At 48.5% G+C, this 25,462-nt stretch overlaps 2 protein-coding genes and 1 long non-coding RNA gene across 9 annotated transcripts in view; all 3 read left to right on the top strand.

The window, feature by feature from the left end:
* COL16A1 (collagen type XVI alpha 1 chain) overlaps positions 1–5,143 on the top strand; it is a 52,728-nt gene extending 47,585 nt beyond the window's left edge. For 4 of the 6 annotated variants that reach the window (XM_032246702.1, XM_032246705.1, XM_032246704.1 and 1 more), the window contains 7 exons: positions 317–352; positions 984–1,028; positions 2,206–2,394; positions 2,821–2,887; positions 3,628–3,804; positions 3,978–4,055; positions 4,800–5,141. In XM_032246702.1, the coding sequence (XP_032102593.1) occupies positions 317–352; positions 984–1,028; positions 2,206–2,394; positions 2,821–2,887; positions 3,628–3,804; positions 3,978–4,055; positions 4,800–5,002 (795 nt within the window). In that variant the 3' untranslated portion in view covers positions 5,003–5,141. Of the gene's footprint in view, positions 1–316; positions 353–983; positions 1,029–2,205; positions 2,395–2,820; positions 2,888–3,627; positions 3,805–3,977; positions 4,056–4,799 lie in introns of all 6 variants that reach the window. The other 2 variants (XM_032246701.1, XM_032246700.1) reach the window with 1 other exon arrangement.
* Positions 5,144–12,488: 7,345 nt separating this feature from the next.
* Positions 12,489–25,462, top strand: part of PEF1 (penta-EF-hand domain containing 1) — a 15,909-nt gene continuing 2,935 nt past the window's right edge. The window contains exons 1-3 of one of the 2 annotated variants that reach the window (XM_032246698.1): positions 12,489–12,871; positions 23,053–23,353; positions 24,931–25,086. In XM_032246698.1, coding sequence (XP_032102589.1) covers positions 12,848–12,871; positions 23,053–23,353; positions 24,931–25,086 — 481 coding nt within the window. In that variant the 5' untranslated portion in view covers positions 12,489–12,847. Of the gene's footprint in view, positions 12,872–13,387; positions 13,527–23,052; positions 23,354–24,930; positions 25,087–25,462 lie in introns of those variants that run through there. The other variant, XM_032246699.1, reaches the window with a different exon arrangement.
* On the top strand, positions 13,819–14,576 carry LOC116529175. Its single transcript, XR_004259420.1, has 2 exons — positions 13,819–13,891; positions 13,961–14,576. It is a non-coding gene; the product is annotated as an uncharacterized LOC116529175 (long non-coding RNA).

Raw genomic sequence — 25,462 nt, 5'->3', positions numbered from 1 at the left:
AACATAGATTCAGAACCAGGGAGTGTGCAAGGTGCCGGGATCCAAGCACACAGCAAGGCAGGCATGGTCTGATCTTCCCTTATAGAGCTCTTGTAGACAGGGGCTGGGAGCTGTTGGGGCTCTGGGATCAGGCTGGAGTATGGGGTGGGGGGTCTAAATTTCCACCGCCTGCACCCAGGGCGTCAGAGGGTGAGGGCTGGAGGATCATGGCCTCTGGGTGGAACAGGGGGCTGGGCATGCCCCATGTGCGATGTGAGGCATCTGACACCAAACTGGGTTGGAGCTCATCACGTCTCCATTGCTCTCTACTCCCCAGGGTGAACCTGGTGCAGATGGCGCAGCTGGCAAAGAGGTACAGTTGTACTGGTCTTCTCTGTTTCCTTGGGGATGCTTCCCGCTCCTCACCTTGTCCTGACCCCTCATTTATTCAGTAAACATTCCCTCTGAATGTTTACAGACTATCTCTGGACAGATATACAGGAAACTGTTAACCCTTGTTGTCCTGGGGAGAGGAATTCGAGAATTGGGGCCAAGGACGGGAGTGAGATTTGTTTTACTTTTTAAAAACCTCGTACCTGGTCAAAAAGAGACAACAACCATAACAACAAAACAACAACAACAACAACAACATAATAATAATAATAATAAATTCCAAACAAACATCTCTTGGGCACCAGGTCTTTCCAGTCCCCCCGGTATGCCACAGACTGGCCATCTCATTCCGACTTCTTCTCACCTCTCTTCATCTGTGATGGGGGTCCAGCCAACATGCTTAAACAAGGCCATGCCCTGGGGACATCATTTTCCTTTCCAGCTGTCAGCCCCTCTGTGGGCAGAAAGGCGGTGGTCCTTTCTCACCCAGAGCCCGGCTGGACACACCTGGGGCCTCGGGCTGTGGAAGGGGCCTCTTCACTGCTCCTCCCTCCCCAGGGCACCTCAGAGACGCTGCCCGGACTTCACCACTGACTCTTGCTTTCCTCTAGGGACCCCCTGGAAAGCAGGGATTCTATGGACCTCCTGGGCCCAAGGTGAGTGGGCACTGGCTGGGTGTGGGAGGAGAAGCTGGAGAGTTGATGCAGCCCAGCTCCAAGTTACCACTTTAGCCACAGAGAGGAGACACAGGAAGGCCAGTGGGCATGGGAAAAAATGGCAGAACTGGGAGCAGCAGAGTGTCTGAAAATTTGCCACGTGGGGTCATTAGCTGTGGCTGGGGGAAAGGAAATCTCCAGTTCCAGTTCATTTACTTACTGATTGACTGATTCATTCATTCACTGTTTTCATTTCCTGAGCATCCCCTTGCTCCTGCTCACATTCCAGGCCCTTGTCCTGGCCTCAGGTAAACCGAGGTCCCTGAACAATAGATGCTCACAATAGACCAGTCCCACTTACACAGGGGAATAGCAAGTTTCCAGAAGCCGAAGAGATACAGCGCTGTGGGTGAGAGGCAGAAGCACCCAACCCAGCCTAGGGAGTCGAGGAGGCCTCAGCTCAGGAGGGGTGCACTGGGTAGAAAGAGATGAGGAGAAGGGCATTCCAGGCCAGGAGGACCACAACAGAGAATCATAACCAGTGAGGTCTGGCAGGAGGCGGAGGGCAAGGAGAGGAGGCTGAGGAAGGAAGGATCAGAACCACATCACGAATGGCCTTGCATGCCTGGCCCAGGAGTGAGTGCTTTATCCTGAGGGTATTTGGGAGCCATCAGAATTTCCTTTTTTTTTTTTTTTTTTTTTTGAGACGAGTCTTGCTCTGTTACCCAGGCTGGAGTGCAGTGGCGCGATCTTTTGACTTACCGCAACCTCCACCTCCTGGGTTCAAGCAACTCTCTACCTGAGCCTCCTAAGTAGCTGGAATTACAAATGTGTTCCACCACGCCTGGCTAATTTTTGTATTTTTAGTAGAGACGGGGGTTCACCATCTCGGTCAGGCTTGTCTTGAACTCCTGACCTCGTGATCCACCTACCTTGGCCTCCCAAAGTGCTGGGATTACAGGCGTGAGTCACCACGCCTGGCCTAGGAGCCACCAGAATTTCTAAGCAGGGAGTAACAACCGGAGAACTGTCTTCTAGGAGGACCAGTGACTTGTCAGGAGGCTGTGGCCACAGTCCAGAGGGAGATGCTGGGGTCTGGTTGGAGGATGGAGAGAAAAGGGCAGACTGGTGAGACATCACTATGCAATTTGACAGGACTTTGTATCTATCCTTGTAGGGTGATCCAGGAGCTGCCGGACAGAAGGGCCAGCCAGGAGAGAAGGGCAGAGCCGGCATGCCTGGTGGGCCGGGCAAGAGTGGTTCCATGGGGCCTGTTGGGCCACCGGGCCCTGCAGGGGAGAGAGGCCACCCTGGATCTCCAGGGCCTTCGGGGAGCCCTGGATTGCCTGGTGTGCCTGGCTCCATGGTAAGGGGGAAGGCTGGCAGCCATCGGCTCTGTCCCATAGAGCAGGCATGTGGGGTGGAGCACGGATCATCTTCCAAGCTCTTGTTAACATTCTGTGGGAAAGAGCATGGCTCCCAGAGGGTGGTTCTTAACTAAAGGTGGGGATGATAGGACCCTCTCCCCAGAAAAATGTGCTTAAGCACAGATGTTTTGTACCATTTCTGGGTGGTTAGGACTTTGGATTAAGAATCTACGGAGGTTGCTGTGAGCTGAGATGGCACCACTGCACTCCAGTCTGGGTGACAAAGTGAAACTCTGTCTCAAAAAAAAAAAAAAATCTGTGGGAGGCTCCTGGGACCTCTGCCTTCCTCCCCATCCTTTATTTCCATAGGGGGAAGTGCCAGGTTTGGAAGTATAATTGAGGCAGGTTTTCTTCTCTTTTTTCAGGGAGACATGGTGAATTATGATGAAATCAAGAGGTTCATCAGACAAGAGATCATTAAAATGTTTGATGGTAACTGGCAGCCAGCTGGGTGGCAGTGGGTGCTGCCTGCCTTTCCCTGCGACTTCTCTGCCCTGCCTGGGCCTCCTTTTCCTTAAAGCTCCATGTCCTGCTCTCGCCCTCCACACACTCACAGGCCTGGGGTTGACAGGCATATGTTCAATTATCCTTCAGACCTTCCTTGTCACCTGCTCTGTTCAGAGATAAAATGATTCCCTCCCGCCTTCCCCGTGCCCCGACTTGAGCAAAGGAGACAGACAAGAAAATTGGTATCAAACGAGTCTGCCTGAAGTGAGCTCTAAATACAGGGGCAAGCGGCACTGTAAGATGGCTGGGGTGGTTTATTTGAAGTGTTTTTTTCTGTTCATTTGTTCTTCCAACATTGATATGCCAGGGACTGGGGAAAACACGGGCCCTGTCCTAAAGGGGCTGGACGTCTTGCTTGGGAAGCAGACCTTGAATGCCAAGCAAGGCATCTGGACTTTATTCTGAAGCCAGCGGTGAACTAATGAGGGGTGTTGGAACAGAGAGATGCCATAGTCAGATCTGCGCTTTGGAAGGATCTCCATAGGGAGCGATGTGGAGGCCAGGACATGGGACCCCACTTGGGAGACCCACCCCCATACTCCTTTCCCTGACAGCCCTGTGAGGGCAGGCTGCTGTGGGCTCCATGCTAGCGACCAGTATGCAGCATCTGCAGTCATTCTGAGTCCCTGGGGGACCCTCTGACCTGTCTTTGTCTTTTTTTACAGAGAGAATGGCTTACTACACCTCCAGGATGCAGTTCCCCATGGAGATGGCGGCAGCTCCGGGACGACCAGGGCCCCCAGGGAAGGATGGTGCTCCGGGCAGGCCAGGCGCTCCCGGATCACCTGGGCTCCCTGGTCAGATTGGCAGAGAAGGACGGCAGGGCTTGCCAGGAATGAGAGGTAGCTCTGCCCTACAGTTCCCAAGGGACACACGTAGTTCTTTGGGGCAGGCCAAAGTATTCCATGAGGTCTCTTGTGAATACGAGGGGTGTGTGTGTGTCTTTCAAGTAATCTGACTGGCTGTGTCATTTTTCTGCTCAGGGATAGGACTTATTTTATTTCTTTTGTTCCAGGACTGCCTGGCACCAAAGGCGAAAAGGGGGACACTGGTGTTGGCATTGCAGGAGAAAATGGTCTTCCTGGACCCCCAGGTAGGAAAAGCCACCACTTGAGACCATGAATCCAGAGCAGCAGAGACCCCTTTTCTTTCTGATCCTCCGATGACACAGCTGTGTCAAGCCCCAAATAACGGCAGGCCAAGCAACCACCATTTATAGTAATGCCACTGCGTGCAAGACGCTCTGCCAGGGCCTGTGGGGATGTGGGGGCGGAAGACTCAGAGCCTGTCCTTAAGTCCTAAACTGGGCTAGCATGACGCAGTGGGAGGCAGCCACATGGAGCTGGGGCTGAGGAACTCGAGTTCAGGTTCTACTCAGCACCTCACTGGCTGCGCACCTCGAGGAGGCCTTTGAAGCCCTCTGGAGGTGATCTCTAAGATGCGTCTTGGCTGTCTAGCCTGAAAGAGAGTGGCCAAAGCCTGATAACCTGGCTCTGAGACCCAGCATCACAGCTTACCAGATGTGCAACCTCTCTGAGCGTGTGTCCTCATCTACAAAATTAGGCAATAGCTCCTTTCTCAGGAAATTGTGCAGATTCAATGAATAATGCATCAGAAGCACTCAGCCCTGTGCCTGGCACACGGAAGCTCTAAATAAAACTTGCCAGCGGTATTGTTAGTGTTAAAATAATGTGAGGGTCAGACTAGGTCTTCATGTAAATACGTGGTAACTTGAGAAACAGTCACCAAATGGAAGGTGTTATTTGATGGCATTATGGCTTTTTTCCCTCATGATCTGGGTCCTCTGATTGTCCCTTTGTGGCCCTTCCCTCCCTAGGTCCTCAAGGTCCTCCAGGCTATGGCAAGATGGGTGCAACAGGACCGATGGGCCAGCAAGGCATCCCTGGCATCCCTGGGCCCCCGGGTCCCATAGGCCAGCCAGGCAAGGCTGGCCAGTGTAACCCCTCTGACTGCTTTGGGGCCATGCCAATGGAGCAGCAGTACCCACCCATGAAAACCATGAAGGGGCCTTTTGGCTGAAATCGCCACCTGCCTTTGGATGAAGGACTCCGTTGGGAATAAATGGCCAAAGCTTATAGGACTCTGTGAAAGGTTGTGAATGTTTTTGTTGTTGTTTTTAATTGCTGTTAATATTTTTTAAATAATAAAGAAACAAAACGATCTGCCTTTTTCCTTCCAGCGGGTTCCCCTGCAACCAGAGCTCCTTGTTACCCCACTTTTCTCATTTAGTTCCAGGATCAAAAAAGGGCATTGTGGGTACAGGGGCATACACCTGTAATCCCAGTTATTGAAGGGGCTGAGGCGGGGGGATTGCCTGAGCCAGGACTTTGAGACCAGCCTGGGCAACATGATGAGACTCAGTATCCAAAAAATAAAGGTTAAAAAATAAAGGGCATTTCCCTCCTGGCTCGTGGTCAGCCAGTGGTGCTGTAGGATGCTGCTGGATGATCTGCGTGGGGGCGGCTGATGATCCGCTGCTCCTTGGAACCTTGTTCCCTGTCCTTATGCACACTTCTCTTGAGTTAGAGAAGAAGCATCATTCAGCCCTTCCTCGAATGAACCAACGCAGGTTGGAAGGCCCCGCTTCCAGCTTATAAAGGCTCCTGCCTATTTGATTCCCTAAGTAAACCATTGTTCGGCACCCCACCCACTCTTTGCCCATCCACTTCACCTCGTTGGTGTGACCCAGAGCTGGTCCGGGTTGCACCCTGGGAAAACGCCACCCGGTGCGGAGGTGTGTTCATCTGCCTGGAAGCCCTTTTAAGCATGCAGGCGCTTCTTGATGCTCCAGTAATTCTGTGATTAGAAAACCTGTGCAAACGGGAGAGAAGATAGACTCCAGCTCTGGCCTAGGCGGCCAGGGAATGCTTCTCTGGGAAATGAGATGGAACCTTCTGCCTGAACCAATGCATGGCCCCGTCACTAGCTCTCCGTAAGGGCTTCCAGCAATGAATTTCTGGAGGGCAAACGACTTCTCCTGTTATTCTTCGTTATTCTAACATATGTGGTGCTTTTCCTGTACATCTTAGCCTAGGCCTTTAGAAATAGCCAGGCTGTATCAGTACAAAGGGGTCATAGGCAAGCCATGAACAGATCTAAGCTCATGATCCTCAAAGTCTACTGGGAGTTTGGTGGTCTCTCTGCTGTCTCCTTCTCCCTATGTAAAAAAAGTGTAGGAAGGAAAAAAAAAAAAAGACAGTGAATTGAACATTACAGAAACATTCTCTCTTGAGCTTCTTCCTTTTCTCCTTTTTAGATCCCTTGTCCTGATGGGCTGGCTGCCCTGTGAGAAAGCAACAAGGCACTTCCAGGGGGATTTCCAAAGAAAGCTTTTTCACTGGCCCCAGCTATCTGGAAGGTTTATTCAAGTTGGATACACTTCAAAGGACTCACAGAGCAGGCTCAGAAATGTACCCAAAATCTAGATGCTTATCCAAACTGCCTGAAGCCTTCAAACCGGCTGTCAAATCTCTGCAGAGCTGGTATTTCTAGCACATTCTGAAAATTCCCTTCTCTAGTTGGGTCCCAAATACCAGGAGACCAGCCTATTGATGGCTTTTCTGAACCTTTGCCCTATTTTTTTTTTCCTGCCAGGAGCAAAGGTGGGCTGGTGGCCAGAAGAATGAAATCAGACAGACTCCTGAGCACGCCCGAGGTCTCATGTGATGTTTTTAGATAAAGGAGGAGCTGATTCTTTTTTCATCCCTCCCCAGCTATTCTCAGTTAACCCCGGTTCTCACATAAAACATTAAAAAGCAAAGGCATCATTTTTGCATTGAAGTGGCGACCAGGGTTTGGACCATTGTTGAGGACAGATGTGAAAGCACTCCCATTGGAAGGCCAGCTTCCTCTTGCAGCCTCGTCTGCCGAGTACTAGCCGATGATGAGCCTTATGATGAGGGGCATGTTGGCGCCAGCAGAAAGAAAGAGAAGCAAGGAGCAGCTGTGGAATTGAGCAGGTTGGCTTTGAAGGCCAGAGGGGGAAAACCGCTATGAGGAAACATCAAACTCATCCCCTGTCAGGGTCACCAGGGAATCGATCCTTATAGAGTAAATGATGCCTTCTTCACTTTTCTTCCTGAGTCAAATTCATGCTACTCTTAGGGGATTCTACGACAGGCTAGGTTTAAGCTTTCATGATTTGAATGCATGTCTCCCTGGAGTTTGAAATTACTGTATTTTCATGAACCATGAAGAACCAGATGGAAAGCTGAATTTTATAGTCTCTTCTGTTACTGTGGTCAGCAAAAAATCCATGGATCTTGCTCATCAGTTCAGGAGCCGGGTAAGCTGAAGAGAAAGGAAGGAGGGGCACGTGTCTTCCACTCCTCTTAGGCAGCTTTTGCATGTTCCAACCCTGCTATCCTTCTGTCTTCATTTCTTATCTTACTCCAGGCTTTTAAGGCAGCATACAGATCATTCAGATTGGAAAAGTCTAACTTGATGAGTCCATTTCCCCCTCCTACTTTGTCCCAGGGACTGTACTAGGCTCTGGGGATCCCAAGGCAAACTGGACAGATATGGTCCCTGCCCCTACAGCATCCACGGGGAGAGCAGACAGTTAAACAAGCACTTAGTAAAGTAGGATAGGACAGTGCCAGGTACCAGGGGAGTGCACAGCTGGGGAAACTGACCATACCTAGACAAAGAGATGGATTCAGGCAGAGGGAACAGCACGTGCCAAGGCCCAGAAATGACTGGGTGAGCAGGCTGAGTGATGGGAGACAGGACAGTGCGGTTGAATTTTGGAGCATGAATAGGGGAGACACAGTGGGAAACCACTAGTGTGTTTCTCACAAAGGAGTGTCAAGTCAGGTATGCTGAGTGGGGAGTTCGCTGATGGCAGTGTGAAGGATGGACTGGAGGGTCCTTAATTTGAGAAACCCCTCTGCTCAGTAAGATGGAGAAAAGGCTGCTGCGTATTTATTATGCAGAGAGAAATCTAAACTTTGATGCTTCTGGAATTTAAATCTTCCTTTTTGTCATAATATTTTCCTCTGTCACTCAAATTCGACAGAACCTAATTAGACTCTTCCTTCATCTGGGGTCTGTTAACCCCTTTACATGACTAGATTTTTCTCTTTTTTTTTGAAGGTGGGGGATGGAGTCTCGCTCTGTTGCCCAGGCTGGAGTGCAGTGGCACGATCTCGGCTCAATGCAACCTCTGCCTCTCGGGTTCAAGTGATTCTCCTGCCTCAGCCTCCAGAGTAGCTGGGACTAGGCGCAAGCCACCATGCCCAGCTAAGTTTTGTATTTTTAGTAGAGACGGAGTTTCACCATGTTGGTCAGGTCTTGAACTCTTAGCCTCAGGTGATCCGCCTGCCTCGGCCTCTCAAAGTGCTGGGATTACAGGTGTGAGCCAGTATGCCAGGCCACGGATTTTTTTTTTTTTTTTTTTTTTTGCTGGAGATCCCAAAGGACTAGATCTTTTTTGTGGCTGTCCTGAATAGTTTATGGGAATAGACGATGTCAATGTACTCTCCTTATGATCCCATAATGGAAGGGAGTGTGGCCAAATTGCCACATCTGCTGTTCTCATTCCTCAGTCGCTTCTGCGGACAGTTGCAAATCATCCTCTGATCCACAGCATCCAACTGGAATTTAAATTTCAGAACTAGATCTAGTTGGAATCAAAGAGAATTAATTCCACAATAATTAGGTGGGTGTTGGTATTCCTTCTCAGTAAGCCATACAGAAGCTTGGCACAGAGCCAAGTGGCCGCTGGGAGGCAGTATTTTTCAGTGGATGGGCCTTTCATTACCAAGCTCTGCCTCACCTCTAATGGGTCAAGCACAGGGCTTCCACGAACTCAGGAAAGTGCTCTGTGCTCTAAAAAAAGGCTGGAATCCATGCTTTCCCCTGGGGCTAAAACTGAAACAATAACAGGAACTTCTCCACCCACCTCTGTCTGCCTAAGGTAGTTGAGGTTTTAGAAAGGAGTTGATTGTTTTTCAGTCTTTGGAAGATCCTGATCTCTCTTTTATCCAGCCCCCTCCAAAACAAACATACCTGGGCCTGTGTGGCTCCTCAGACGCATAGTCCTGGTTGTTGGCTTTGGCGAGTCCCTGACTGCCTAAGAAAAGACTTGGATGCTCTATCCCCCCAAATAGCACAGACCTCCCACAGATAGTTCTCCTAAGTCCTTTCCTGGGCATAAGGAAATGGGGGCAAATAACTCTCACAGGAGTTGGATTCTCATCACCTAGGACAGCGCCTAGCAAGAGGTGGGAACTCAATGGGCTGATATGTTGGTGGAATAAATGAGTGTGTGTCACATGACTCCAGTTTGCAGGCCAAGTGTCCCTGTTCCCTCTCTAAGCAAATACCCCCTTGACCCTCCACCTTCCTTTCTGAAATTTTGAAGTTCAACTCCACCAATATTTTTTGAACTAGGGGGTTAGAAAGGTAATAAAGACACGACCTACTAACTATTAAATACTGAGTAGTTAAAAAAAAATGCAGACCTGGGATCCAGTCCTATTTCTCCATTTATCTTTTTTTCCCCCCCCCCCAGAATCTCTCTGTTGCCCAGGCTGGAGTGCAGTGGTGCAAACACAGATCATTGCAGCTTTGACCTCCTGGGCTCAAGCAATCCTCCCACTGTGGCCTCTGGAGTGGCTGGGATCCAAACACATGCATCACACCTGGCTGATTTTTTTTTTAATTATTTTTTGTAGAGACAAGGTATCACCATGTTGTCCAGGCTGGTTTTGAACTCCTAGACTCAAGCGATCTTCCTCCCTGCCTCCCAAAGTGTTGGGATTACAGGTGTAAGTCACTGGGTTTGGCCACATTTATCTTTCTGATAATAGGAAGGTCACTTAACCTCTCTGAGCCTCAGCTCCTTATTATAAATGGGTAATAGTATGTACCTCAAAAGACTGTAGTGAAAATTAAACAACACATAGTACTCAGCACAATGTCTGGCACTTAGTAAGCGCTCAGTACATGATAATAATAAACCACTAACATTGAATTCATGCTAGGCACTATTCTAGGTGCTGAGGTTACAGGAATACAAAAGAAAATGACAATTCTACAATACACATGTAAGCAAATTGGACAATTCAAGTAGTGACACATATTATGAAAAAATAAGATAGATGATGGGAACATTGGAGGCAAGCAGTGTCAAGAAATGCCCCCCACCCCAGGTGACACGTGAACTGAAATCTGGATGATAGAGAAAATAAGCCAACCAGTGCAAAGTCAAGGGAAGAATGTCCCAGACAGAGGGAAGAGCTAATCCAAAGACCTGGGGGCAGGAATGAGCAGGCAGAGACCAGCCAAAGCCAACATCCAGGAATGAGCTCTGTACATTCCAAGAATGGCACAACCAGGCCAGCATGGCTGGAATGAGGCAAGGAGGACAGCAACAGCAAGAAGTGAGGCTGGAGATGCTGGTATGTTTGGCCATGAAGGTCATTAGGATGAGTTGAGCTTTTATTATAAGAGTAATGGGAAGCCCCCATGGGAGTTGAAGCTGAGGAATAAGATAATCACTCTGGCTGCCTGTGGAGTAAATGGAGTGTGGAGAGAAGAGTGAAAGCAGCATTGGATACAATCAGTTCTAAGTTTCTCTTCAAATAATCAGCATGTCAGTATGTTCAGTTTTTTGTCCTCCATTTTAAAGTTTAACTTCCTCATACTTTCAGTAAACAGCCTTTTCCATCAGTTCTAATCAGTAGTTCACATCTGTTCCCCTGGTCTCCTTCTCTGTCCTGACTCATCCTGGTCACCTGCTTTGACCTGAGTCACCCCCAGTCCCCTGCTCTGACCTGAGTTACCTTTAGTTACCTGTTCCATAATCGTTTTTCCCAACAAACTGCTCACCCCGCCACTCTGGTTCATACCCCTGCTCTCTTTAAGACAGCCAATCGGAATTAGCTTAGACTTTGCAGTCCAACCCTAGCCACTAGGGCAATGACACAGCAGTAGGGACTACTTAAGTCAGGGATAAGAACCCCTGACTCAGGTATTTAGGTGTGCGCTTGCCATTGCTCCATCTGTAAGATGCACCCTTCTATAGAAGTAAATTGCCTTGCTGAGAAAATTTACATTTGAGTGCTACTTCTCTTGCGGCACTGAAAATTTACATATAACAGGCCGGGCGCAGTGGCTCAAGCCTGTAATCCCAGCACTTTGGAGGGCTGAGGTGGATGGATTAGCTGAGGTCAGGAGTTCGAGACCAGCCTGACCAATATGGTGAAACCCCCTCTCTACTAGAAATACAAAAAAATTAGTTGGCCATGGTGGTGCGTGCCTGTAATCCCAGAGAGTTGGGAGGCTGAGGCAGAAGAATTGCTTGAGTCTGGGAGGTGGAGATTACAATGAGCAGAGATTGCACCACTGCATTCCAACCTGGGCAATGGAGTGAGACTCTTTCTCAAAAAAAAAAAAAAAAAAAAGAAGAAAAGAAAAAAGAAAATTTACATATAACAGCAGGAACATTGGTCAATCAGCTATTGTAGTGATCCAGGCATGGACGATAGTGTTTTGGACTACAGTGACAGTGTGAACAGGAAGAAGAGAACAGATGTGTACATTTTTAAATTAGAGCATATGGAGATAAGAGAGGTGGGGGAGTGTGTGGAGAAAAAAAGGACATACAGGAATGATCTTTGGTTTTTGTCCTGAGAGACTGGGTGGATTTTCTAAGAGAGAGAGCAATGGGTTTTGGGGAAAACATCAGAAGAAAACTCCTATACAAGGTAGGCTGGAATATAGCACAGTGACAGTACCAAGTGCAAAGGGAGAGTGGCAAGAGAGAGTGGCTAACTGGAGCTAAGGAGAATGTGGGAAGGTTAGGTGGAGAATGGAAGTGGAACTGAGCCTTGCAGGACTGGAGATGGGAGGGCTGCTGGTCCAGGTGAAAGGAGTGGTTTGAACCTAAGTTTGGGGTATGAGCAGGTACAGTAAGCTAATTTTCAAATTTACATATTTGTTACTGTCAGCTAAGAAAACTGAAACCCAGAGAGGTTAAATAACTTGCCTAAGTAAAATATGGTGCATATATGCCATGGAATACTATGCAGCCATAAAAAGGAACAAGATCATGTCCTACGCAGGGACATGGATGGAATTGGAAGCCATTATCCTCAGCAAACTAACACAGAAACAGAAAACCAAACACTGCATGTTCTCACAAGTGGGAGCTGAATGAGGAGAGCACACAGACACACACTGGGGTGCGGGGAGGTGGGAGGAGGGAGAGCATCAGGAAGGATAGCTAATGGATGCTGGGCTTAATACCTAGGAGATGGGATGATCTGTGCAACAAACCACCCTGGCACACATTTACCTACGTCACAAACCACATCCTGCACATATATCCTGATCTTAAAAGTTGGAAATTAAAAAAAAAAAAAATCATGCCTAAGGTGATACAGTTAGAAAGTGATAAAACAAACATTATCCCCGTTGTCAGGGCAACCGCCTGGCCGCCGCCTCTCCTCTCCTCCCCCCACCCCTGCTCTCCTTTGCGGAAACGGGGGAGACGCCACTCTACGTCACTATCATGCGTCCCATTTGCCAGGTTATAACATGGTTACCACAGCAACACCCCACCCAGGCTTTTCACTAAATATCCGAACCTAACCACGGCTTAGGCCCACTCCAGATCAGGAAAGGGAGGAACACTAGCGCCGGTACAGCCACCAAAACTTCCGGAAACTCCATCAGGCACTTAACTCTCCTAATCTCTCGGGTAGGCACCCTCCCACCGCCCCTATCGTCACTTCCGTCGGCCAAGATTGACAGGCTGGGACGTCCAGTCAGATCGGGTCCAGCCCCAAAGCCGAGGCGAGGGGCGGGTTTGAGAGCGGAAAGCCCCACCCCTTGCCTGCGTGTGACGACAGAATCGCCATGGCCAGCTATCCCTACCGGCAGGTGAGTGTGTGAGGGGTCCGCGAATCCAGGTAGGGGCCGTGCCCAACGCAGGCCCGGCGCCTCCCGACTCTTTCTCCCCGTTTTCTCTGCGCCATTCTCACGATGGGTTCGCTTCAGCGAGGCCTCGCGCTGTAGAGAACCGAACAGGAACCGTCGGTCGCGCCCGGCTCACGTCATGAAGGACCGCACATTTAGGAGGTCGTGTCGCGCCTCCTTTGACGTTGCTCACGCGAGGATTTGGGGACTTTGTACCCCACAGGTCCGGGCTGGTCCTGGCCTGGGCTCCACAGCCTTTCCTAAGGCTCCTACGGGGGCCTTGTGCGGGGGCATCAGCCGTGACCAGACGTTTAGAGTTCTGGTTCCATCGCTCTCCTTTGGGGCGTCGGATAAAATTCCAGGCTTCCTGACCCACCCCAACACTGCATCACAGTCATCAGGAAACTCTGGTTGTAGCAGGCGCCACAAGTGAGCTGGTTTGACCGCTGACTTAGTTCAACACCTCCATGTCGCTTTTAGGAAAGTGAACCCCGAGAAGACACAGAACTTACCTGAAGTCACCAGGCAGTTAGCCAGCAGGGCCGAGGTCAGAACCCGGGCTGTCTTTAGATGCCTATTCCCCAGCCCATCTTGATTCAGCCAGGAATACCACAGCAAGGTGATTCTGTGGCCAGAATTCTTTGTTGGGTGATAGTAGGGTGTTTAAGTGCAGTTTGGAGTCAGAGGTAGGTTCACATCTTGGCTCTAAATAGTTGTGAGCCCTTGAATATTTTGCCGTTCCGAGTCCAAGTTTCTTCCTGTAAAATAGGGCCGAATAATAGGGGCTGCCTTATAAAGCTGCTGTGGAGAGGAAGGAGGTGAGGCTTATGAAGCATTTGGTATATGATAAGGTGTAACATGTGTTGCCTTCAGCATTTTGATTTTCCTAGACTTCTAAAAGGCCAGTGCCCGGAGGGTCCTCAAAATAGTCCCCTCATTTTACAGAGGTGGAAATGAAGCCCACAGAGGCCTGCCATCACACAGGTATTTAGAAGATGAAACCTCATTTTACAGAGGAGGAAATGAAGCCCACAGAGGCCTGCCACCATACAGGTATTTAGAAGATGAAACCCATGCAGAAAAAGTGGGAAAACAAGTTCTATTGGTATATTACATAGTGCTCAAATGAGTATAGTCACATGCCAAAAGATGTAACAGCCCTTCCAGGAAGTGCAGTCTTGTACGGGTTACACAGTATTTGGACCTCCATTATCCTTATCATGAAGGCCCTGTTGGCATGCAGGTATTATTACCCCTCATTTACTGCTAAGGAACAAACCCAAAGAGATTAAGTGGCTTCTCAAAGGTCATACGTAGTAAGTGAGGGTGAGGCCATGACCAGGGCCTAGGGCTTCTCTCATTGCATTCTTAGAGAGAGATAGGAAAGAGAGGCCAGTGCGGGCTGGAGTTAGGAGGCATTGTAACATAGCCGTCGTGTTCTAAACTCTGTTCCACTTGCTGAGTCTTGTGAGATGTTAATAGATACTGTTAATATAGGAGGAGTCTGTAGTTAACTAAAGTTTTGGAAATACTCTTGTTAAGTATAGCTGAATAATGGTGACCACAAGTCATTTTCAAAATTCTTTTTTTTGAGATGGAGTTTTGCCCTGTTGCTCAGGCTGGAGTGCCATGGCACGATCTTGGCCCACCACAACCTCCACCTCCTGGGTTCAAGGGATTCTCCTGCCTCAGCCTCCCGAGTAGCTAGGACTACATGCATGCGCTACAACGCCTGGCTAATTGTTTTATTTTTAGTAGAGACGAGGGTTCACTGTGTTGGCCAGGCTGGTCTCGAACTCCTGACCTTGTGATCTACCCGCCTCGGCCTCCCAAAGTGCTGGGATTACAGGCTTGAGCCACCGTGCCCAGCTCAAAAATTCTAATTTGCTAATGTACATTGTAAATCTTCCAGAAAGGAATATAATAGGCAGTATTTCTTAAATGTGTTTAACCACAGAAATTCCCTGTCCCCTCTTTCTTTTCAGATGTCTGGTCACTTTTTGTGACTCTGGTATTTCTGAGGAACACAGGCTGAGAAAACATCCATAGTGCCTTGTTTCCCAGTGGCTGGTCTTCTGCCTCAGAGTCACCTGAGAGCTTGTTTAAGAAAGCGCACTTGGCCGGGCGCGGTGGCTCACGCCTGTAATCCCAGCACTTTGGGAGGCCGAGGCGGGTGGATCACTAGGTCAAGAGATCGAGACCATCCTGGTCAATAGGGTGAAACCCCGTCTCTACTAAAACTACAAAAAATTAGCTGGGCATGGTGGCGCGTGCCTGTAATCCCAGCTACTCAGGAGGCTGAGGCAGGAGAATTGCCTGAACCCAGGAGGTGGAGGTTGCGGTGAGCCGAGATTGCACCATTGCACTCCAGCCTGGGTAACAAGAGTGAAACTCCGTCTCAAAAAAAAAAAAAAAAAAAAAGAAAGCGCACTTTTGGGTCCCACTTCAGACCTGTTCTGTACCCAGGAATCTACATGTTAATAAGCTAATAAGCATTAGGGACGATTTGTTTGCATTCTAAAAGCAATGACAAGTTAGACAGAACTGTGCTAGAATTCTAGCTGTATTACTTAGTTATATACCCTTAGACAAACTAAGGGCTCCGAGCCTCACCTTTCTCACCTTTATAAGGAGAAATAATATCTGTGAAAAGGGCTAAAATGAGGTTGAAATGCAGGGAGCCTGGCACGTTGCTAGTGCCTGGTACATGCCAGTGTCTGGTGGCAGCTCCTGCTGCCGTGACTGCTCTCATCATGCCTTGCTGCCTGGGCTATTCTTGGAGTGAAATACTGAAAAGGAACACAGGGAGAGGAATCTGGAATAGAAAAAGAAATGGTGCTTTTTTTCCTACCATACCCTTGGCCGCCTCCTGGTCTCAGGTGTTCTAAGAAAGGAAACGGGTTGTTTAAAGCATCTCAGTCAGTGCTGCCTCCCCTCCACCCACTACATAGCTTTGGAGGATTCCAGCCTAGTGTTAGGAGTCCAAATTCCTGTAATTTTCCACTGATTCCAGTCCAGGGTACCCAGGCCGGGACTGGGTGTTGGAGTGGTAAAATTCAAGCACCCTTGGGTCCTGTGGGGGCACCTGCTGGTGGATTTCAGTGCTTAAGAGCTTAGTCTCTGAGGCCACAGAGATTTGGCTTCAAATCCCTGCTTTGCCACTCCCTTGCAGAAGTTTGTTGCAAAAGTCTGAGACTCAGTTTTTCCTTCTTTTTTTTTTATTTCTATCTTTTAATTTTTTTTTTTTTTAGACAATTTTTTTTTTTTTTAGACGGAGTCTCGCTCTATCACCCAGGCTGGAGTGCAATGGCACCATCTTGGCTCACTGCAACCTCCGCCTTCCAGGTTCATGAGATTCTCCTGCCTCAGCCTCCCAAGTAACTGGGATTACAGGCACACACCACCATGCCCAGCTAATTTTTTATATTTTAAAGTGCTTGGTATGGTGTTGGGCATGTAAAATACTCCCAAGTGGAGGAGTAATGCAGTTATGTAGGTTGAAGAGGCAATGTGATAAGTATGAAATGGGAATAAGTGTTTGGTACTAGGACAGTGTGGGAGAGTGAGATACCTAACTCAGTCTAGGGGTGCATCAAGACTTTTTAAAAGAGGTGATATTTAAGCCAAAAACGGAATCACTGGTAGAAGTTAGCTGAGTGAAGAAAGGAATGATTCCAGCAGAGGAAATAGCTGCACAAAGCCCAGGAAGCAAGTAAGACTGCATAGTATTCTGTAGGGACTTGAAGAAGTTCAGTGTAGTTGTAGTGATGTGGGGGAAAGGGGTAAGAAATAGACTAGAAAGGTAAGCAAGGGCCAGATCCCAAAGGGCCTTGTATGCCTTTCTGGGGAGTGTGACTTCATTCTGAGAGTAGTGAGGGAGCCAGCGAAGTGTTGTCCCATTTGTGCTTTGGAGCGTTTACCTCGGGGTGCTGTGAGAAAGGATTGAAGCAGGAGAGACAGGAGGCATGTATACCAGTTTTGAAGCTATTGAGTAATCTAGGCTAACGAGAACTGTGACCTGGTAGAGAAGACCGGAGAAACACTTGGGAGGTAGAGTTGAAAAAACCTGGTGCCTAAGTGAGGTGACAGAGGGGAGGAAAGAGGAGGTTCCCGGGAGGGCACTAAAGCTTTCAGTTTGGATGATGAGGTGGAATGGAGCTCCATTCACTGCGATGAGAACACAGGGAGGCGTAGGTTTGGAGGGAAGGTCCGGGAGGCTGCTGGATATGTGGGTCTGTAGCTCAGGAGTGATGAAGCTGGAGAGAAAGATTTGGAAGTGTGAGCACAGAGGTGGTAATTGAAGGCTGCGGACAGTCCTTGCTCATTGTTTATTGGTTGCATGCTTCTCTCCTATTTGCAGTGGCTCTGCTGGTGAATGCTTGAACCATTCCTTTTGTCTTGTGATTGTTTAACCCCTTAGTTTGGGCTTCCTGCCTCCTCCCGTGGATACTTGTAGGGTAGTTCTGGGGTGCAAACCTGTCTTTGCAATGGTCCCTCCCCTGTTTGTCATCAGGGCTCAGCTTGGAACAGCCTTTGATATCTTTGACCTTCACAAGGGTCTTGAAGGTAGAAGAGTGAGTCCTCAGAACTGGAAAAAAAGATACAGGACTTTCTGAGTGGGTTGTCTGGGAGGAGGTGAGCCCCCTACTGCTTGTGGGAATGCAAGTAGACATTCCCGGTGGTGCCGCAGAGACTCCATTATGAACTGAGAGGTTGGACTGGAGAGTCTTTTGGGTATCTTCCAAACCGTGGCTCTCAAACTGGGTTGAGGTGCTGGGATGAAAAAGAATGACATTTTTCTGAGACTCCCTGATTTCTGGGCTTGAAAGTTCTGAGAGATCACCTAAGCCAGCCTTCCCCTCTATCTCTGTCCACGGTAGAAATTCATTATATTTGACAAAATATATTATATTTGACAAAGACATTTAGCACAATCCGTCGCACAGACACATGCTATGCACTCACTCATGTATCGAGTGAACAAACAGACAGGGGGGTAGTGTAGTGTCACGCAGACCCTGACTTGAATCCCACCTCGCCCATTCTAGCTGCATGATCTCGGGCATGTTATTCAGCTTTCTGCCCCTTAATGTTCTCATCTGCAAAATGGAGATGATGGTGCTTACCTCACAAGACTGAGGGTCAGTGAGAGCTGATTGAACTGGAAGCACCTAGCAGAGCCTCAATAAATGTTCATTGCCCCCAGTCCCCCAGGGCATCAGATGTAGCCTTTTTTCTGTGTTGCTTCAGAAGCTGCAGTTACTGAACTCTTCCTGTTTTACCCCCTTCACAAACTTGTGTTTATCAGTATGAAATACTCTTGGAAAAATGCTAAAAAAGGGCTGGCAGCAGGGAGTAGTGTAAAAGAACATGGAGTCAGGGACTCTGTTTTTCATTTCTGGTTCAGACCTTTGCTAACGGCTCAGTGACACTTGGTGACCCTCTGTGAGGCAGGGACCAACTCATCTTCCCCAAACTTCCTGTGTAGCCTGGATTCTCTCAGTTGGCTCCACCTCCTTCATCTTGTGTAAGCTAGAAACCTGAGTCATTCTAAACACTTTCCTAACACCCTCTCCATCCCTTTGCTAATCTAATTAGTCACCAAGTCATGTCTGGTCTGTCTCTCAAATAGCTTCAGAATCCATTCCATTCTCTTCATCCCCAAGTGTGCCGTCTGGTTCCTGCCCTGCCTGCCCAGCACCAGAGCTGCTGCCTCCCTCACTAGCTCATCCTCCACACCGCCACTGCTTACTTCTCTCAACAAGGCTCTGATCACGCTCCTCTGCTATTGGAAACCCTTCTGTGGTGCTCTGTTTTCTGCAGCATAAAGCCCAAACCAAACTCTTTAGAGTGATGTTCATTTGTTCAAATATTTACGGAGGCTTGCAGGTGCCAGGCACTGTCCTGGGCCCTGGGGTACCATGAGGAATGAGGCCCAGTTTCTGCCCCTGGGGGGCTTACTGTTGGGTGGGGGAGATGCTAGACAGATAAGATTGAAACTACTCTGAGACACTGATAACTCACAGCTAACTGAACTGGAGTAGGAGAGGTGCTTGGTCAAGGAGTGTATAAAGGGCCTGCCTTTCTGGGCTCACACCGCATTCTTGCCTCTGCAGTTTAACTCATTCCCTGAATGCACTATGCTCATTCATAAGTCTGTGCCTTTGTCTTTTTTCTCCTGTCTGGAGTGTCCTTCCCTGCCTGCCTTTTGGAGAATGTCTATGCATCCTTCCAGGACTAATTCCAGTATCACTGCCACTTCCTCCAGGAAACCTTCCTTGACCTACTTCACATGTTCATTTATTCATTCTACACACAGCACAAATTCCTCCATCTAAGCTTCCTTTATATCACATAACTAGATTTTTCTGATGACACTGATCAGATTGTATCATAATTATTTGTGGGCTCCTCAAGGGCAGGACCCCATTTAGTTATGACCTCCGGCCTACCACAGAGCCTAGTACAATATCATTACTCTGAAAATATGTGCTGAATGAAGTCATTTAACAGCTCTGTGCCTCAGTTTCTTCATCTGAAAAAGAGGCCAACTAACATCTTCCTTTTTTCTGTTAGGAGGCTGTTGGCAAGATTCTGCCAGTAGTGTTTGTGTGTTTGAGTGCTTTCTAAACTACACAGGAGGCCTTTAATGCAGGACAGAAAGGAAAGGGTTTAATTGCCTCCAGACTGCAGTGGGCATCTGGAATGTGATAGCAAGAAGGGCAGAAAACCTGCCTGGCAGCACCTGCTTTGTTAGCTTGGGGGTGCTTCCTAGCTGGTTTTCTAGGTGGGTTTTCCTAGGCGCCAAGTACAGTTTATAGCTTTGCTCACAGGACTTACAGTGAGGCAGCTACTTCCAGCCTGTTCTTTGGGTGTGCCCAGATTCTGCAGAGTCCCCACTCCCTTTCCATCCTATGCCAGCATCCTGAGCCCTACTACTTAAGGAAGGAGCATTGTAGCAGGAGGCATAGGGAGTCATTGGGTGCAAGAGAGCAGTCCAGCCTTGTCTCTGCTGCCAGCTCATGGCATGACTTGGTATGCTCCCTCCCCCACCTGTAAAATGAGGGTGTTAGGTTAAATGACTGGTCTTCTGGATGTTTCTTTTGTCACACCTCTCCAACCCCTTGGGAATCTTGTTCATTCTTTAAGTCCTAGCTCAAATGCCGCTCTCAAGGAAACACACCCTGATTTCTCCTCCTTCCTTTGCAGTCCTATGGCACATGACTTGTGTCTCCATCTCAAACACCTGTTTTCCTTGTGCTGTTTTGTTAGACATGACACAGTGTCTCCATATTAAGTCCTGTTAACTGTGAGCTCCTTCAGATTGCTTCACTCTCCTTTATACCCCACTGCCCACAATGGACCTGGCCCAGGACTTTGCTGATGATAGTCATGAATATAGTTGTAACAATAGCAGCTGTGACTTATTGGTCATTTGCTTTATGCCAAGCACTGTTGTAAAAACTATTTTTCTTAGGTGAGTGGTTTTCCGACTGTCTTTTCAGTCACTATGAGGGTTCTTCAGAGCCCCTCAGAATCTAGCAAGGGAGCGGGTTCCATATGGTTGGGGCTCTAGAGCCCCACCTTACTTCAGCCAGAGCAACTTTCTTGTATTAGTTTTATTTTATCAAAGGATTCTTTCTTTCTCTCTCTGTCTCTCTCTCTCTTTTTGTGACAGGGTCTCGCTCTGTTACTCAGGCTGGAGTGTTGTGGCACCGTCACAGCTCACTGTAGCCTCCAGCTCTGGGGCTCAAGTGATCCTCCGACTTTAGCCTCCTGAGTAGCAGGGACTACAGGTGGACCACGACGCCCAGCTGATTTTTAAAAATTTTTTGTAGAGGCAGGATCTTACTGTGTTGCCCGGGTTGGTTATAAAAAGATTTGATTCTTTAGTTAAAAATTAAACTAACAGAATTTTGCTGCATTTATTTCTTGTAATCTGCAGAACAGTCCAACGAAGAAGGGATTGTTCTATTTGTGAGGAAGCAGGATCAGAGAGATGAAGCCTCAGGCCCACAGTCATGAACTCAGCTGATGGGAGCAGAGTTTTAAATTGAGATCTGTCTGAGCCGTTCTTGTCTGTGAAGGAGTCTTGCTAGCAGCTTTGACGGGTTCTAGGGAGAAGCTCCCAAGGATTGCTGATTGGGGGAGGTGGCAGGGCCTGCTTCCTGTTCTCCTCCCAAAAAACCCCATGCCTCCAATTAGCCTTAAGAGTAATTGTCTTAGAAGCTATCAAACACAATAAAAAGAGAAAGCCCAGGCCCTCAGTGGGTTGGCCACTGTTACACTTATAGGTTGATTTAGAACATGTCTAGATGGTTCTGTCCTCAGAGCTCTTCCCAGCTGCCCTCTGTGCCCTTGAGCTCAGCTTGTCTGCAGATGTGTTGGGGCTCTGCTCTGCTGGGTCCTGTGCTAGCCATTTAAGAAGATGGAGCGGAACATGCCAAGCCTCAGGGATCCCTGGCTATTGGTGTGGGAAGATGGATAAGAGGGAATGCCCCCATGTATGCTCTAATGCACAGATGCCCTGGACTTAGAGCCAAGAGATGCAGGTTCTGGTCCCAGCCCTTCCACACAGCCTGTGTGTGACTTTCCTGGACTTGAGTCTTGTCCTCTGTAGGAGGCTGTTGTTAGTAGTTAATGTTTATTGAGTGCTTACTCTGTGCCAGGCCCTGTGTCAGAGTGCTTCACATAGCTGGCCTCATTTCATTCACATACCACCCTGAGAGGTAGCTACTATTATTCCCATTTTACAGCAGAAAATATTGAGGCTTAGAGAGGATTAAGTCAGTCCAGTTAGTAAGTGGCAGACACTGAACTTGAACTCTTGAACTGATTGTTGTTTTTTTTTTTTTCCTTTTTCTTTCTTTTTTTTTTTTTGAGACCGGGTCTTACTCTGTCACCCAGGCTGGAGTACAGTGGTATGATCATGGCTCACTGTAAGTCTCGACCCCCTGCCAGGCTCAGGTGATCCTCCCACCTTTCCTTCTCGAGTCACTGGGACTATAGATATACGCCACCACGCCCAGATAATTTTTGTTTGTTTGTTTGTTTTTTTGAATCTTGCTCTGTCACTAGGCTGGAGTGGTGGCAAAATCTCAGCTCACTGCAACCTCTGCCCCCCTGGTTCAAGTGATTCTTCTGCCTTAGCCCCCCTAGTAGCTGGGACTACAGGCGCACGTCACTATGCCCAGCTAATTTTTTTTTTTTTTTTTTTTTTGCATTTTTAGTAGAGATGGGGTTTCACTGTGTTGGCCAGGATGGTCTCAATCTCTTGACCTCATGATCCACCTGCCTCGGCCTCCCAAAGTGCTGGGATTACAGGCGTGAGCCATTGTGCCCAGCCTCGATTTTTTATTTTATTTTATTTTTTTAGTAGAGATGGTGTTTTGCCATGTTGCCCAGGCTTGTCTTCAACTCCTGGGCTCAGGTGATCTGCCCGCCTCAGCCTTCCAAAGTGCTGGGATTACAGGTGTGAGCCACCATGCCTGGCTGTTGAACTGGCCTTTTAAACCATTGTATCATATTGCCTTAGGAAATGGGTCTTCCCCTGCCTGCCTCAAGGAGTTGTGAGTGAGGATAGGGAAATGTTTTTACATCAGGATCTACCACTGGGTAAGGAAGACATGCTGTGAATGAATCCATGCTATAGATACGTCGTTGGTGACCGATGAGGGTCGGGGGTGTGTGTTAGAGACTGCATTTGCCTTGTGAGTTCTGCAGATAGAGCAAATAGAGATGGGGGTACCACAGGATGGGCATTTAGAATTCTTTTTGATTCACCTGCCTATTCATTCATACAGGAAATATTTACTGAGCATCCATTATACACTAGGAGCTGGGGATAAAGTGACAAACCAGACATGATCCCAGCCCTTATGGAGCCCGTTGGTGTGCAGGAAAGGAGAGTTAGGAGAGCAGGATTCCACCCTGACTCTGCAGGTTATTGGCGGTGTGACTTTGGGTAACCTGCTCTTCCTCTGGGAGAATCGGTTTGCCCATCTCTGAAGTGAGATCTTAATTCCATTCCTACCTATAGGATCAGTTGAAGGGGTGGTGGTAGAAGTGCTTTAGGGCAGTAAAGTGCCATACTCTGCGTAGTTTCTGGCCTCGTCATTCTGACTGATATCTTGCTCTTCCTGCAGGGCTGCCCAGGAGCTGCAGGACAAGCGCCAGGAGCCCCTCCGGGTAGCTACTACCCTGGACCCCCCAGTAGTGGAGGGCAGTATGGCAGCGGGCTACCCCCTGGTGGTGGCTATGAGGGTCCTGCCCCTGGAGGACCTTATGGACCACCAGCTGGTGGAGGGCCCTATGGACACCCCAATCCTGGGATGTTCCCCTCTGGAACTCCAGGAGGACCATATGGTGGTGCAGCTCCAGGGGGCCCCTATGGTCAGCCACCTCCAAATTCCTACGGTGCCCAGCAGCCCGGGCCTTATGGACAGGGTAAGTAGTGATCTTGGGCCCTGGGTACATCTGACGTGGTTCTGAGTTATCCATGACCAGCCCTTGTCCTCCCTGTGGATGGGCAGGCAGCCTGGTCTCTGGCACCTTAGCATCTTGCTTCCAGCTTCAGTGTGTGTCCTCAAAATGAGAATTCTGTCAGTTAGTTTTGTGGCAAGCATTTATCTGTATTGCTTGCTCACGCTTACTTACTTTTGCTTATATGCCAGCAGCTGTTAGTTGGCTCTTGAGTTTTTGTTTATGTGTCTTTTCATTCTGGCATCCATGCTGAAGGAGCAGCTCCTGTTTGGGATATGTTATCTTTGTGGCAGAGAGAAAGAGCAGGTGAGCCAGTAGTAAAGCACAATGCCTCTTAAAGCTTCTCCTCTGAAATACTGTATGTCTTGTCCACTCGCATTCTTTCGGCCAAGCACCCCCGATCAAGCCTGACATCAGCAGGATGGGAATGGATGCCCCTCTGCAAGCCACCAGGCAGTGGGAGAGGATGTACAATGCTCTTACAGGGAAGGGGAGATTAGCAAATAATCTAGCAATAATTAGATTATTGAACTGGCCTTTTAAACCATTTTGTACCATATTGATACGTCTGTGGGTGTGCAGACTGTGTCTCCTGCTGTAGATTATTGGCTAGGAGATGATAATGTAGCCTACCATGGGGAGAAACCCAGTTTAAATATCTGTTTCTCTGTGCAAATATCTCGGCATGCACACATTCCAGGCTCTTTGCTAAGGATTTTATTTTGCTGTTACCTCATTTAATCATCACAACAATCCTGGGGAAATGCGTTTGTTTTAGAAATGTGGAAATCATTACTCAGAAGATTACACATTTTGCCATAAGTCACATAAGCTAGTAAGGATCAGATCCAGGTTTTAAATCTAGGTCTACTTTGATTCCAAAGCCTGAGCTCTTCTATACAAACTGCACAGATCAAACATGTTATAGAAACTCTCCTGCCTCGGGTCTGTGGCCCTTGCTCCCCTGTGACACTGATGTTTTAGGAAGATGGGTAGAATCTGCCCGGATTTTTCCCATCCAAGGAGGTCAGTCTAATCCCTAAGTCAGGCACACCTTTCCCCTATGTTCTTACTGGGCTTTGGTACTAGGCAGTGGTCTCCATCCTCCACAACTGCCCGTGGCTGTCCTTGTGTGAAGGGGCCCCTATTGTGGCCAGTCAACTCAGTGTCCTAAGATAGACTTACCAGCTTCTACACTTCTGTCTACCACCCATTCCCCCATCTCTCAGCTCACCTTTTCCAGAGAATTCTTGAAATGCTACAGGGATATGGGTCCCTGTTCCTTAAAAACATAAAATCATTTAGAGTAGTGGCTGGAACACTATACAAGAACTCCAGAGGACTCATGGAACAGTCAACTGCAAATACTCATGAATTTTCACTGAAGTTCCTCTTCCATCAGAGTAAGAATGTCAACTTGATGAAAGGCAGGGTAAGTGAATTTGTGAGGCTTTGTGGGTAGGAAAAACCTGAGCCAGGAAGTTACCCAGGCTGGCCCTTCCCAGCCTTTCTGTTGATGGCCTTCACATCCCTTCCTCCAGGTGGCGCCCCTCCCAACGTGGATCCTGAGGCTTACTCCTGGTTCCAGTCAGTGGACTCTGATCACAGTGGCTATATCTCCATGAAGGAGCTGAAGCAAGCCCTGGTCAACTGCAATTGGTCCTCGTTCAATGATGAGACCTGCCTCATGATGATAAGTGAGTCTCCGCCTTGCCCATGGGCCCGAGCTGGGGCAGAGCTACCTGATAGTGGGCAGTAGGTGGGCGGGTAGACATTCTGAGGAGAAATCCATTGACCAGGAAGGACTGCGAGGAGGAAACTGGGTTCAGGGTGGGATCCTCTAGACTGAGAGCTGTTTTCCTAAGATCTTACTTATGTTCTAGACCCTGCCTAGTTACAGGCTAACCAGTTTCCTCTTCTGCAGAATGGCACTCCCTCTCCTGGTAGAAAATAGCAGGGAGGGCCAGGTGCCAAGCCTGCAGAGAAAATGCAGTTCTGGATGGGGTGGGGCTAATGGTGGCCAGGGGAGGAGGCCAGTGCAACGCTTGATGTGAGTGTCTCAGGTACAGGCAT

The sequence above is a fragment of the Sapajus apella genome, unplaced genomic scaffold (assembly GCF_009761245.1).
Source record: "Sapajus apella isolate SASKATOON/1434 unplaced genomic scaffold, GSC_monkey_1.0 scaffold62, whole genome shotgun sequence".
Classification (NCBI taxonomy): Eukaryota; Metazoa; Chordata; class Mammalia; order Primates; family Cebidae; genus Sapajus; species Sapajus apella.
The sequence above is the reverse complement of the archived record's forward strand: the minus strand, read 5'-3'. Positions and strand labels throughout refer to the sequence as shown.